This window comes from Pyrgilauda ruficollis, unplaced genomic scaffold (genome assembly GCF_017590135.1).
Source record: "Pyrgilauda ruficollis isolate IOZ18807 unplaced genomic scaffold, ASM1759013v1 scaffold4, whole genome shotgun sequence".
In the NCBI taxonomy this organism is placed as follows: Eukaryota; Metazoa; Chordata; class Aves; order Passeriformes; family Passeridae; genus Pyrgilauda; species Pyrgilauda ruficollis.
In genome coordinates this window covers 3,181,991-3,194,735 of record NW_024525489.1, presented here as the reverse complement: position 1 = coordinate 3,194,735, position 12,745 = coordinate 3,181,991, and the positions used below count along the sequence as shown (strand labels likewise).

Genomic DNA, 12,745 nt, shown 5'->3' with positions numbered 1-12,745 from the left:
TCCTGGCTCCTGAGAGCCTTCGGGAAGCTGATTAAGGCACCGCAGAAATTTATTCCTGTCTGGGAGCAGGGGAGATCAGTGCGGCAGCAGTATCTGAGCGCATGGTCAGGCGATGGGAGCGATGTTTTTCAGACTATTTGATGGGGGTCACTCATAGGTCTAGGAGAAGCATTGCACTGACACTGTTGTGCTTGACATGAAGAGCTGAAAATTCCCTCCGAACGTGGCTGTGGCCATCAGGGCACAGTGGCGCTGGAGCGGGCAGCACCGCCAGGGAGGTCTCTGCCCACCCCTCTCTGGTGCCCCTCTCGGCAGCCCTTTGCCCCCAGGATCTCACTGCCACCACCGTACCGCTGAGTGCTTAACAGGGCGTCTTCCAGCTCGGCTGGGACGAACGGAACAGCCCGGCTCTCTCCGAGGAGGACTCCATCCTCCGGCGTCCATCCCGCAGTGGGGACCGGGACGCACGGCTGGGCTCGGGCTGGCCTGAGCTGGGCTCGGTTTGAGGGGATCGCCTCAGTTCGGAGGGACCAGGCCCCGCGCTGCTGGGCCGGGCTGGGCTCGACCCGGCTCGGCGCTGCTGGGTTCGGCTGGGCTGGGCTGGGCTTGACCCGGCTCGGCCCGCCTGGGTTCGGCTGCGGGCGAAAGCGCTCGGACTGCGCCGCCCGCTTGTGGTGTCCCGCGTTGTCCGGCAGGGAGCGCCTCCCGGCGGCGTCTCCGCCAGGGGCGGCCCGAGCAGCCGGCGTGCGGCGGCCGGCAAGGAGGGCGGCCGGTCGCGGAGCGCCCAGCCGCGGGCGGCGGGCGGTGGCGGCGGGAGCGGCGGGGGCTCGGAGGAGGAGGAGCAGGAGCAGCAGCGGGACGGCGGCTCGCTCTTCCTGGTGAACAAGAGCGGCTTCCCCATGGACGGGCAGACCTGGGAGCGGATGTGGGGCCACGTGGAGCGGGTGCACCCCGACGGCGGTGCCGTGGCGGCGGCCATCCGGAGCGCCGCCCGCCTGGCTCGGGTAAGGCGAAGCTGCCGTGGGTCCCCTCGTGCGGGAGGAGCGGGTGACGCCGAGCCCGAGGTCGGGGGCCGGCGGCTGCCGCCCTCTGTGCGCGTCGAGCGGCCGGGGAGGCTCCAGGGCCGGGTGCGAGGGTGTGACACCGCAGCCCGGGGGATGCTCTCGGGGCACTGGGGAGAAGGATGCATTTCTGCGTCTGCTGTACGAAAGCGCTCAGAACGGACTGCGGGGGCTGCGGGGTGCTCAGGGGCTGCAGTGGGTGTCCTGGAGAACAAGCAGGAAAAAAATCACTCCTTTTTGCTTGGGGAGAAAAAAAACAGAAAACAAAAGTTAAAAGAAATCTTCGGGAACTGAGTGAAGCAGTTTGTGAAATTTAAAGCAGGTTTTTCTTTTGCTTTTGGAACAGTAGGGTTTCCTTAAGCACAATGTTGCTCCTCAAATGTAACAAGGGATTTAAAATTCAGACATTTCTTTTCCAGTATGTGGAAAGTTTCCAAATGCTTTTCTCTGGTACGTTCCTCAGCCCCAAATAGCTCTGCCTCACCCAAATCTTTTTCCTCCAGACAGCAAATAAAATGTTGAGGTCTGCTGTAGTTGCAAGGCTTCTTGACACTGTGCTGTATTACTGATCACAATGTCTTTAACACTCTCTGCTTTGGCAGACTTTGAGCTTGATTCCCTCCTCACATCAAGCAGCATTAATGTGAGCTGACCGCTGAAGTCTGGCTTGGTTCATACCCCTCTGTGTGCTGGGGTGAGATGGTCGGGCTGCTGCTGTCATGGTCCAAGCTGTCAGTGATACTGACATGAACCATATGCCTGTTCTTTTCGTGGAGTAGAAAGGAAATCTTGTGCACAGTTGAAATCTTGTTGTGTAGGGCTGTATTGGGAAGGTGCTTTTCAAATAAGCTGCAGGCTGAAAAGGCCTTTCTTCTCTCTTCTGCAATGCTCAATCCAGTGCAGGTGCAAAAGGGACCATCTCCCTCACTCTGCTCTCCTTGTGCTGGAGCCAGCCTTTGTTTGGATGGAGGAGCATATCTAACTAAAGAATAATCAGGTTATGCTGAGTTTGTGGTTTCTTGGTGTGGTTCATCTTGTGCTTACACAAGCACTTGAGGTGGAAATGAAGGGGCAGGGACTGGGCAGAACTTCTTGTTTCAGCAGCCTGACCAGCTTATGCCAGTCTAGATGGCCTGCAAGCCCATTTGGTGTTAAGAGATGGCAAAGCATGCACTAGACTTGACTTTCATCCTTTACTTCCCAGTTCCATGTAACTTTTACTGGTGACACCTGTGGTGACTGACAAAGCATCTGGTGAGAGACATGCAGTGGCTCCAGTGTGCCGGTCTGCACACTGTATTCCTGTGGGAATGTCCCAGAGAGCATTGCCCATGGCCTCTTCCTCAGTGCCACAGGTCTGGGCTCACTCTATGTAGCATGTGTGGAAGCTGGGCAGAATAAAAATGTTTTGAAATCTGCCTGGCCAAATCATTCGATGTTGATGATCAGTGCCCAGTGCTGTAGGAGTTGTACTCCTCCTGTACTCCACAGAAGTAAAAGCCCTGTTAGAGTGATTACTTTCTTCAGGGGCTGGAGGACCTGGTGCCCTCTGTGACTAAGTAGCTCTTGCTGGCTAAGTTTGGGACTTCTGGGGTCAAAGAGTAGTTTGAGGACTAGCTGGTTCTTATTAGGGCCAGCACAGCTCAGGGGAGCAAGTCTCACTTCACCACTGAAGGTTAGGAGCAGGGTTTTTTTGCCACAAAATGGTAGTGGATTACCAAAGTTGTGATGGTAATTTCTGGGTCAGAGTAGGGATGTGAGTGGAGACTTGTTCCTTAAATGGTGGTACAAATTATCCTAATTGGCTTGTGCTGCTGGGTATGTGTCACCCTGCGAAAGACCAGGTACTGCTGTTTGGGAGTGGTGAGGAAAACTTGTGCCTGTGAGAAGACTTGTAATCTGCTTGCATTGATGGTTGGTTCAGGCTGAGTGAGTGGCATGTGCAACCGCTCCATTTCTGCATCTGATCTGTTTTTAATCCCTAGTGATGGGAGAGAGTTTTCATCCCCTCTCCAAGAAGCTCCACTTGATTGCTCTAATCATCTTGGCATTAGTCTCAGCAATCATACACGCAGGGTGGTAAGTAGCTTCTGACTGTGTCTGTGAGGTTGCCCTTACTGGAACAAATGCAAACTGCAGAGGTGCAGAGCTGCGTCTCTCTCAGGAGGCAGAGTTTTTACAAAAAGCTGTCTTGTCTGCAAGGGCACTTTTGGAACCTGTGGGGTCCCCACCTCTGTCTGTTGGCTTGAGCTCTGTGAATAGTGCAGGCTCACTGTTTGGAAGGGCTGTGCAATCCTTTACCTGTTCTGTGATCTTGAAGGTACTTGGAGATTGTAATAAATTAAACCTCTCAGCAGCTTTGAGGACTCTCGCCTGTCAGCTTCATCTGTGCTGAGTAACAGTATGCTTGCAGGGGGAGCTGGTAGAAAATGACTTTCTGGTCACTGAGACAGTGGAATCGGCCAAAATGAGTTTCACACAGGATGTCAGTGGTGAAGTGAGACTACAGCATTTCCAGCCGTGGGATGAGTCTCCAGCTCTGCCACGTGGTCTCACACTGCAGCAGCTCTCCTGTCTGGAGCTGCTATTCTTTGGAAAGACTGATAGAAGGTCAAGGCTTTTCATCTGTCTCGTCTCTGAATTTGACTTGCTTTACAAATTCATGGTCTGTAGTGCTGTGTCTGCATTTTGTCTTGCCATCCATGACTTCTTGCCTGCTCCTTGCTGCTGTGGATGCATACCAGGAGCTGGAGGGCTGCATCCTCAATCACAACAAAGCTGTGCTTTCCTGCACTTGTATTGTGCAGCCCTGGCTTCTGCTTCATGCTGGGTGGATGCCCAGGATCAATCCTCCTGCAGCTGGGGCAGGAATCAGGGAGAGGAAAATGTTTGGGAGGAGTGGGAGTTGCATGTGGCTCCCCACTGCCTGGCCTGGCTGGCAGCATGGTGTGTGTACTGCCTGCCCTGCACTGGAGAGAGGAGAGCAGTGCTGCCCTGTGTGGGCTCAGGCTTATGGATGATTCTCACTTCTTGCCTGAGATCTGGAGGGGCTTGAGCCTCCTGGCTCAGCAGGCCTGCTGAGGTAACTGGAATGTTCTAGCCAGTGGGAAAACCCTGGTTCTCTTTTCTAGGCTATGCTCTGGTATCTGATGCCATCATCCTCCTTGGATAATGTGATCACCTACCTTGGAGATTGGGGGCACCTCATTTGGAGTCTGAACCTGTCTCCTCTGGTGAGGGTGGCCACTGTGGGTTTCAGGAGGGGCTGTGTCTATTCACACTGGTGCTATCCCCATGGGATGCTGTCCTGGGTCCCACAGCAGGGTGAGGGCTGGGAAAAGGATGAAATCCCCACCTCTGCAGCAGCCAGACCCCTCGCTGGCTGGGGCTCCCATTGCCTCGGCGTGTTGTGTAAGTGCAATGCATGCATCTAGAACTTCCGTATCTTTGAAGCAAAGGACTGAGTATATTGGAGCAGAAATGGCCACCCCAGGAAGGTGTGACAGCCCTGCCATAATTCCCTTTGTCAGCTCCTTGCTGCTTCTGGAGCTTGAGCCTTATCTGGTGTGTTGAGTCCAGGTGTGCCTTCGTGCTGGAAAGGACAGGTGAATAATTCATCCAGCCCAAAGGGGCTGGGTGAGAAAGGAACCTGTGGAACCAAAAAAAATGCCTCTAATGAAGAGCTTAGGAAAACTGTGATTAAGAAGTGCTAATGAGTCTTGCTCTTAACTCCCACTGGTGAGAAGAGAAAGCCCATGTGCAGGTGTGCTGGCGCCCGCCCCTGTAGCACGGGGATGGCGGGGGCGAGCTGGAAGCCTTGCCATCTGCTTGCCACTTACAGTATATTTCTGTGTGCCGGTAGTGTATTAGTCTCTGGTTTGGTGTTTTTCTGGTTTTAAATACTTCTCCAAGGTGCATTTACTGTTTCACTGTAGTAACTTGCTGCATGTAGTAAATTCTGGATTTCGTTGCCTTGGGATTCCCGGTGCTCATTTTCTGAAAGCAAAAACACAATCTTAACAGAGGTGGGAACTGGAGAGGAAAGTCTTTGTGACAGAGATGGCCTCATACCATGTGAACTGGCTGCTCTTATCAGTAATTGCTGACTTAGAGTGTATTAAAGACAGTGGCGTGTCACTTTATGAGCTTTAAACTATGGTTATGGCAACATAGTCCCACAGACGCTTTACTTTGCACCTTGTCACAGCTGCCCAAATTGCTGGTTCCTGAATTTGAATCTGCATTAATATTCAACTAAACTGCTTCCTCCACTGTGTGAGAATTGTGCTAACTTCTTTTTAGCCATGCTGCCCACTTTAATATCTGCTGACCCCATATTTTGCAGTCTTACCCCTGAAATAAGTGTGTGACATTCATATTTTCTGAAAAATCCCTTTGCCCAGGATTTTTCTCTTGGGAAGCTGCAAAGCCTCAGAAAAAAAGGAAACCAATAATTGTCTGATTAGCTTCTCCTGTGTTTTGCTCATTTGAAATGTGTTTGGAGATTGTTTACCATCAGGTGGTTATTTCACTGGGTTTCTGATGTGAATTGTTTTGACTTATTGGCCAACCAGTGCCAAGCTATGCTGGGACTCTGGAGAGAGTCAGGAGTTTCGTTATTATCTTTTTAGCATTCTGGAAGTATCCTTTCTGTATTCTTCCGTATAGTATAGTTTAGTATTCTTTAATATAATATAATATCATAAAATAATAAATCAGCCTTCTGAAAACATAGAGTCAGATTAATCATTCCTTCCAACGTCAGGACACCCCGCAAATACAATATAAGTGGACTTGGGACAAAGCTGTGCTGCTTTCCTGCATGGCTGCAGGCTCAGGAGCCAAATAGCTGTGGGGATTAAGTGTGGATTGGGGGCCTGCCTTCTTAAAATGCTTAGGCACAAGCAGATGTCTTACGAGATTTTGGAAAAATCCCATTATGTTGCCAGTCTATATCTTTAAGTGTCTTAATGTCATTAAATATTTGGGTCCCAGGTGGTCTTCTAGGTGCTGTGCTCTCCCTCCCCAGCAAGCGTGCTGCAGACATATGGCAGATGGGAAATTATGCAGCTTAGGATCCTTGTCTCCTTTTATCTTTCTCTTGTGGTAAAGAAGGCCAGAAGTTAGACTTGAAATGGCTTTCTGGGGGAAGGAGAACAGCAGAGTCAGTAGTGGGACTCTGCTCATCCAAACTGCTCTGTGCTGGGGCGGGGGATGGAAAGCATAAGCTTTCTGTGCTGGACTGCCTGCCTGCATCGGTGGTGTTTGAGGGATGCTGGCAGCTCTGATGATCAGCCTGCCACGGTCTCTGTGCAGGGAAGGGCTGGCTCTGCTGCTGGGGCAGCCCCCGTGGTCAGCAGGACGACTTTGCCTGATGCTGGAGTTCACGTGGGGCTTAAGCCATCTGTGCTGCCGCGTTGTGTTGCACTGAGCACATGCCGCTGCTCAGTAAATCACTTATCTGCTCTGCGGGGAGCCGTGGCTGTCTAACCTCTTCATCTTTTTCCTTGTGTCCAGCCCTCAGTCCCGCCAGTGCCAAACTACAAGCTCTCCATGTCAATCCCAGAATGGCTCCAGGCAATACAGACCTACATGAAGATGCTGCAGTATCCTTCTCCAGCGTGTGGTCTCTGGAAAGAAAGCTGACTTGTGCCTGGTGTGAATTAACAGAGCTTTACTGAAGCTTTAGCTGGTTGCGAGGGCTTGGGATCATTTGGGGGTAAAGGGACACCTCCAGGGATTTGTGATAGCATCAGCAGCACTGAGCTTGTCATAGCAGTCCTCTGGGAGATGTAATTAACTTTAAATTATACTGAAAAATTTAACTGAAGTGACATTGGTGGGAATAGAGGTGCTTATTTTCAAGTTGATGTATGAGGATATTATGATCAGATCGTGATGCCTGGAGAAATAATATGGCATCTTGTCATAAAGCGACTAAGAGAGAGCCAGTGTTGTGGCAAGCCCTTTCTCCCTCTGCCTTGGCAGCCCCTGTGGGTTCCCTGAGGATTGCCTGTGTACTCAGCCTGCAGGCAGTGCTTGTCACTGGGGTGAGAGGCACAAGCAGCTGTCCTGACCCCAAGGTGGGCAGGCTTGCCTGTGACACAGGAACTGACCAAAGGCATCTCCCTTCCAGATGTTCCACCTTGCTTGGGAGATTCATCAGGCATCTACACATCTGTCTAGCCTGTCTGTCACTGCCCCATGCCCAATTCCTGACTTTCCATTGCTGACACATAATTTCAGAGAAGGTTACTGGCCCAGTTACTGGCCCACTCTTCTGTTTCCCTTTTTTTCTGAGCTCTGCCTTCTTGTGTGTGTGGGGAAACTGGGGGGATGAGGAATGAGTGTAAAGTGCTGGTAAGGATTAAGAAGGATATAATAAGGAGGCAGCTGGAAGAACATGCAGAAATAGCAGGCGCAGGGAGTCGTGGTTGGGATCAAGGCGCAGCCGGGCCTGGAGCTGCAGCAGCTGCCGTGGGCGGGGGGGCTGGGGCCTGCCTGCTCTGCAGGGGGACGGTGCATTTCTCTTCTTTATGGCAGCCACTTGGCCAGGACAAGAGGCTTCTTCCTCGCTGGGATTGTGCCAGAGAGGATACCATGTCATACAGTGCTCCAAAAATTACATTATCCCCCACCTCCCCCCGTAGTGGTTTTGAAATCCTGCATTCTGCTATGTAGCAGGAGCAGGCCTTAGGCACAGGGTTTGGATCTGTGTTCAGAAAAGCTTCAAAGTGGGCTGGGGAGCAGCGTCTGGCTTCCTTTGAGGGCTGGAGGAGGATGTATGCTTTGTGCAGAGCACCCTGCAAGGGCCTCATGAATTAGTTTTGAAGGCAGGAGGGGGAAGTAAAGCCTTGTTTGTGAAGAACTCTGAACTCTAATTGAAGTCAGTTCAGAGCATCCTGGTGAGAGCTGGAGTTTTTATTTAGGCTATGGTTATCCATCCAGCAGCTGTGCTATTTATGCCTTGCAAGCAACTCTTAGCTTCCATGGGTCACCTGCTTGTGCCCTGGTGTCTGCCTTGGTATCACTGATTTTACTGGCATGAGCATTGTGATGGAATAGAATTTAGGTACTAGGTTAGGAAAGAGATTCAACTGGAAAAGTAACCTATCAAAAATAAGGGCAGTGTGATTTTTTTTTTTTTAACTTAAATGGGTTTGTTGTTTTGGTTTTACTGAACAGATTGTTTTCCTGCTCTGATTTATTGTGTTGCTACTTGAACAGAAATGCTCAAGGAGCAGGGAAGAGGCTGCTTCTATTAATGCTGCTGTGTGACAGCCTATGCTTCTAGGAAAGTGGTGCTGAGATTTGGTTGACTATCTGCTGGCATCATTTGTGATGAACTTTTCTACTATTAGTGTTAGCTAATGACCTTGACTTCCTGGTTGTTTTCATTTCAAGAGCACTGCATTTTTTAGAGAATGGTTTATATTTTCTAAGTGTGAAGGGATGCACCTGCAGTGGTTTTGGTTGGCAGGTCACAGGTGAGCCATGAGGCTGATGGAGTTAAAAGACTTCTAAAGGAAATAAGTTTTTTCAGACCACAGATTATATTGATTGGTTTGGGTAGGCTATGAAAGCTTTCTCTTGCCCACGTAGGAGACTTTTTTTCAAACTTGCAACCTAGTAATGAGCGGGACCTAATGGAAAAGAGAATTTATAACCTTCAGATGCTGAATTTGAGTGTCGTTTTTGATGGTCAGCCTTAATACATGATTCTGCACCTACTGCTGTTAATAAGTCATATAAAAAGACAAGTGAAAATTTTTGCTTTATTTTACATGCCATGTGTTTAATATCTGAGAGTCAATGGCTTTTACTGCTTGTTTTGTGTTTCAACAGGAACTCAGAACTGAAATCCACCTTTTCAGCAGTGTTATTTTATTGCTTGACTGTTCAAGTTACTTTCCCTTAACAGACAAAATACAGATACAATCACACGGGAACACAGTTCTTCGAGATCAGAAAAACCAGACCTCTGAGTGGGTAAGTGTCATTGGAATTGGTCTAGTGCCCTTGTTCCTGATCACCTGGCATCCAAGCACTGCAGCACCATGGCATGGGAGGACTGTGTCCTCTGTGCCACAGCTCCCACAGCTCCTCTGTTGCTGCCTTTGCGAGGAGTGTCCCAGCTTGCTGCTGGGTGGCAAAAGGACCATCGAGACCAACGAGTGGAAGGGCTGTTCTTGCTCAGCAGCTGCGTGGGTGCTGCTTGGCTTCAGGCCAGAGCTGATGCACAGGGGTGGGAAAACTCTCTGCTTATTGGTGTTGGGTTGGGAGGGCTGGGCTGTTTTTCTGAAAACTGAGTAAGTCCTGATATTCTGGTTGTGCTGCAATGCCCATTGCAGGTGGTAGGAAGGGATTAGCTGCGTGAAATGCAGCAGAAGTTTGGACATCCTGGGGCACAGTAGTTTTCCCTGGAGGCTCACAATGGACTGTTTAAGTTGTGTCTGTGCTTCTGCCTTGCTGCTCACTTTGCTGTTCCATCCGTGTGGCGGGCTTGTGCAGGTTTGTGATGAGTTGTGCAGTGCAACTATGAAAATGTGCATGTATGAGGCTGGCAGCAGAGAGCTGGGGTCTCTTGCATGTTAGAACTGCATCATACTTAGGACAGCTCTTTAACAGAACCTAATAAATTAGGAAGTTAGGGCAGGAAGGGTGTTGACAGTATTATACTTTTATTTTAGGGTGAAATTAAGATAAGCAGAATATAATTACTCCCATAGGTTGGTCTGTCTCTAGCTCTTCCCAGTTCTCTGTCAATAAACTAATGGTCCCTCACTCTAAAATTCCAGTTCCCATCTCAGCTTTGTGCTTCAGGTTTTCATGTTGCTGACAGCAATCTTGCTCACCTCCTTTATCTAATGTTCTCTGCTCTGGTGGAACTAGTTTAAAACAAATCTTGTGCCTTGAATGATAGATGGGTTTACAGAAGCTTAAACCAATTTTCAAGCTGCTCACTCATTTTTAAATTTGTCCCATTACTTTTTTCAAAGGAAGTGAAGGATGAAAATGAATTATGCTCAGCACTTACCACTTAAAAGGTCGTTGTCTTCATGGGCTGGATAAAAGCCTGGCTTAAGAGGATGGTGCTCTTTCCTGGAAGGGAACAGATACAGTGCTCACAGCTGGAGATGTGCCTGTGGCTTTGAATCATCTCCCAAGTGGAACCATTTCCTCTGTTTATCTGCCTTAATATTTGCTTGGGGGCAAGTGTCTGACTCCTCTCCTTCTTGCTGCTTGGAACTTCTTGGAATGGGGTGACAGGACTGTTGTGGAGTTAAGGTTGGCGCCCCTGGAAATGGTCCAAATGCTCAGGGGCTGCCAGCTTTCCAGGCACTGTTGCCTGAACATGGTGTATGCTGGACTCAGTGTAAAGTCCTAAGACCTGTGCAGCTTTGCTCCTGGGTTGGGTGGATGGGAGTGCTGGGAGGAGTGGAGCTGTCAGGAGCACCTGTTGCTGCCTGGATCCTGCTGTTCTGCTGTAGGGCTCAACTCTTGCCTGGTCTTGGTTTCTCCAATTTTGAGAAGGAGAACGCGTGCGAGGCTGTCTGAAGTTCCTGCCATTTTTATGAAACCAAAATTCCAGTTGTTTTTATGAAACGGTTTCTGGTTTAGAGTTCAGGTATTTTAAAACTTTCCTGGCCAACTCAGGAGGGTGGGACCAGACTGTTTTCAGTGGTGCCCAGTGACAGGACAAGGAGCAATGGGCGGAAGCTGGAAGTTCCATTTAAGTATGAGGAAAAAAATGTTTACTTTGAGGCTGACAGAGCACTTGAACAGGCTGCCCATAGAAGTTATGGAGTCTCCTTCTGTGGAGATATTCAAAACCTACCTGTGCAACCTGCTCTAAATGAAACTGCTTTAGCAGGAGGGTAGCTTTAGCAGATCGTCTCTGAAGGTCCCTTCCAACCCCACTTTGGTGAGTCTGTGTGAATAGTGCATTGATTCCCCTGTAACATTGAGGTATGCACGAAAGCTTCCCTTTCCTTCATCTGGCCAGTTTTCATCAAAGCTGAAAAATCACCTGCACCTCCAAGTTTGTTTTTTTTTCTTGGGAGGTGTGCTCTACTTTGCAAAAAATCTGCTCCCAGCATGGCAATGACAGGTGTCATGTGCTGAGATGACAGGAGCTGCTCTGAGCAATTTCTGAGGTGTGCAACACAGCGTTTGCAAGTTGATTGGGCAAGATGCTGAAGGCCTCCAATTGCCACTAGCTCTTGAAAAATGAGGCTGTTCCCAGCTTTATTGACACTAAACATATTGCTGATTTCATAATGTGGGGGCTCAAAGCTAATGAATGTATTACAAGATCTTTGGCAGCCTCTCCTCAAGACAGCAGTGGCTGGACACAAAGAAGCTGAGTACTAGATGGAAATTGAATATTCATAAATTCATGTCAAAGTGTCCTGAAGCAGCTGGGGCATATTAATGGGTTTTTCTGTTATGGAGGGAGGACTAGATATTGTAGAGATTTACTGCCAGCATCAGTATGATGTATGAGAAAATAAAAATGCGAGGCTGAGAATAGGAAGAAGAGCATAAATTATGTATTGGAGCTCATTAAGGGATATAGTCTTGCTATAATTCAGTATTTACAATCTCTTTAAGTAAAACTCACTCTTATTATCAACTTAACTTTCGGAGTGCCAGACACCACGTGGATTTGCCTAGACTACAGATAGCACTTTTAGAAATGCTAGATTTCTGTTTGTGTTGCTGTGCGAGTCAGGGTGGCAGAGCTGTGAACCTGTAAACTTGGTGTGCTGTTCTTGTTGTACTGCCAAACTGTGTCTGAAAATGTGCCTGGGTCGCACCTCTCCTGAGCTGGCTGTATTTGCATAAAATCCAAATTTATGGGTGTAGCTACATCCACTGTAGGAGTGCTTTGCTAATATAGGTGTCCTGGGACAGTGTCCTTCAAGGCTTCATGATGTACCTTTTTGTACTAAGTAGGTAAAGGGCACCCTGTGAAGTTCAGCTCTGCTGATCCATTTGTGTATGCATGTGATATGAATGTTTCAGACACCAGTAGGACTGGTTTTCCTATTCCCATGCAGGATTATGCTGGCTAAACCTATATTAGCCAGTCTGTTGAAAAATGGTACTTTTGACTGACATAATCATTCTTTTTAAAACTTCCAGGCTTAGATCATGACAGAGCTTTAGGAAAAAAGTGTATGTCTGGATATCTAGTAAAATCTGTAACTGTGAATTCAGTGTCAACAAGCTGTTACTACTGGGTTTACAAGGAGAAATAAGCCCTCTGGAAGCTTCTGGTTTAGGATGCAAGCATGAGACACAATGAGAAACAAATCTCTTTGTCCTCCACAGAGGATCTGGGGAGGTGCAGTATTGTGCTGTTCTCTCCAGTTAAGTGCCAACCGAACAGGGGGACCTACAACTGAAGCAGGAACTGATGTTTGGGTGGATTCTGTGGTCTTTGGGAAATGGGAGCCCAGAAGCTGCTCTGTGAGGAGGGAGAGACATTCAGCGGCAGCAGATATAATGTGTGATCGATTGCAGTAGAGGAGCACGTGGCAACGATGCAACCAAATAACAGGGAAGGGGAGACAGGAAATAATACTGTTTCCACACACCATGTTATTAAGGAACACTGATGGGGCTGTAAAGAAAAATAGGCTCATAGCATTTCCAGACAATAGACTGCAGAAGGCATT

At 48.8% G+C, this 12,745-nt stretch overlaps 1 protein-coding gene across 1 annotated transcript in view; it reads left to right on the top strand.

Moving 5' to 3' along the window:
• The first annotated feature begins 741 nt into the window (after nt 1-741).
• The window catches only part of VASH2 (vasohibin 2), a 34,546-nt gene continuing 22,542 nt past the window's right edge, over nt 742-12,745 (top strand). The window contains exons 1-3 of the mRNA XM_041476911.1: nt 742-1,004; nt 6,579-6,667; nt 8,994-9,050. Coding sequence (XP_041332845.1) covers nt 900-1,004; nt 6,579-6,667; nt 8,994-9,050 — 251 coding nt within the window. The 5' untranslated portion in view covers nt 742-899. The remainder of the gene's footprint in view (nt 1,005-6,578; nt 6,668-8,993; nt 9,051-12,745) is intronic.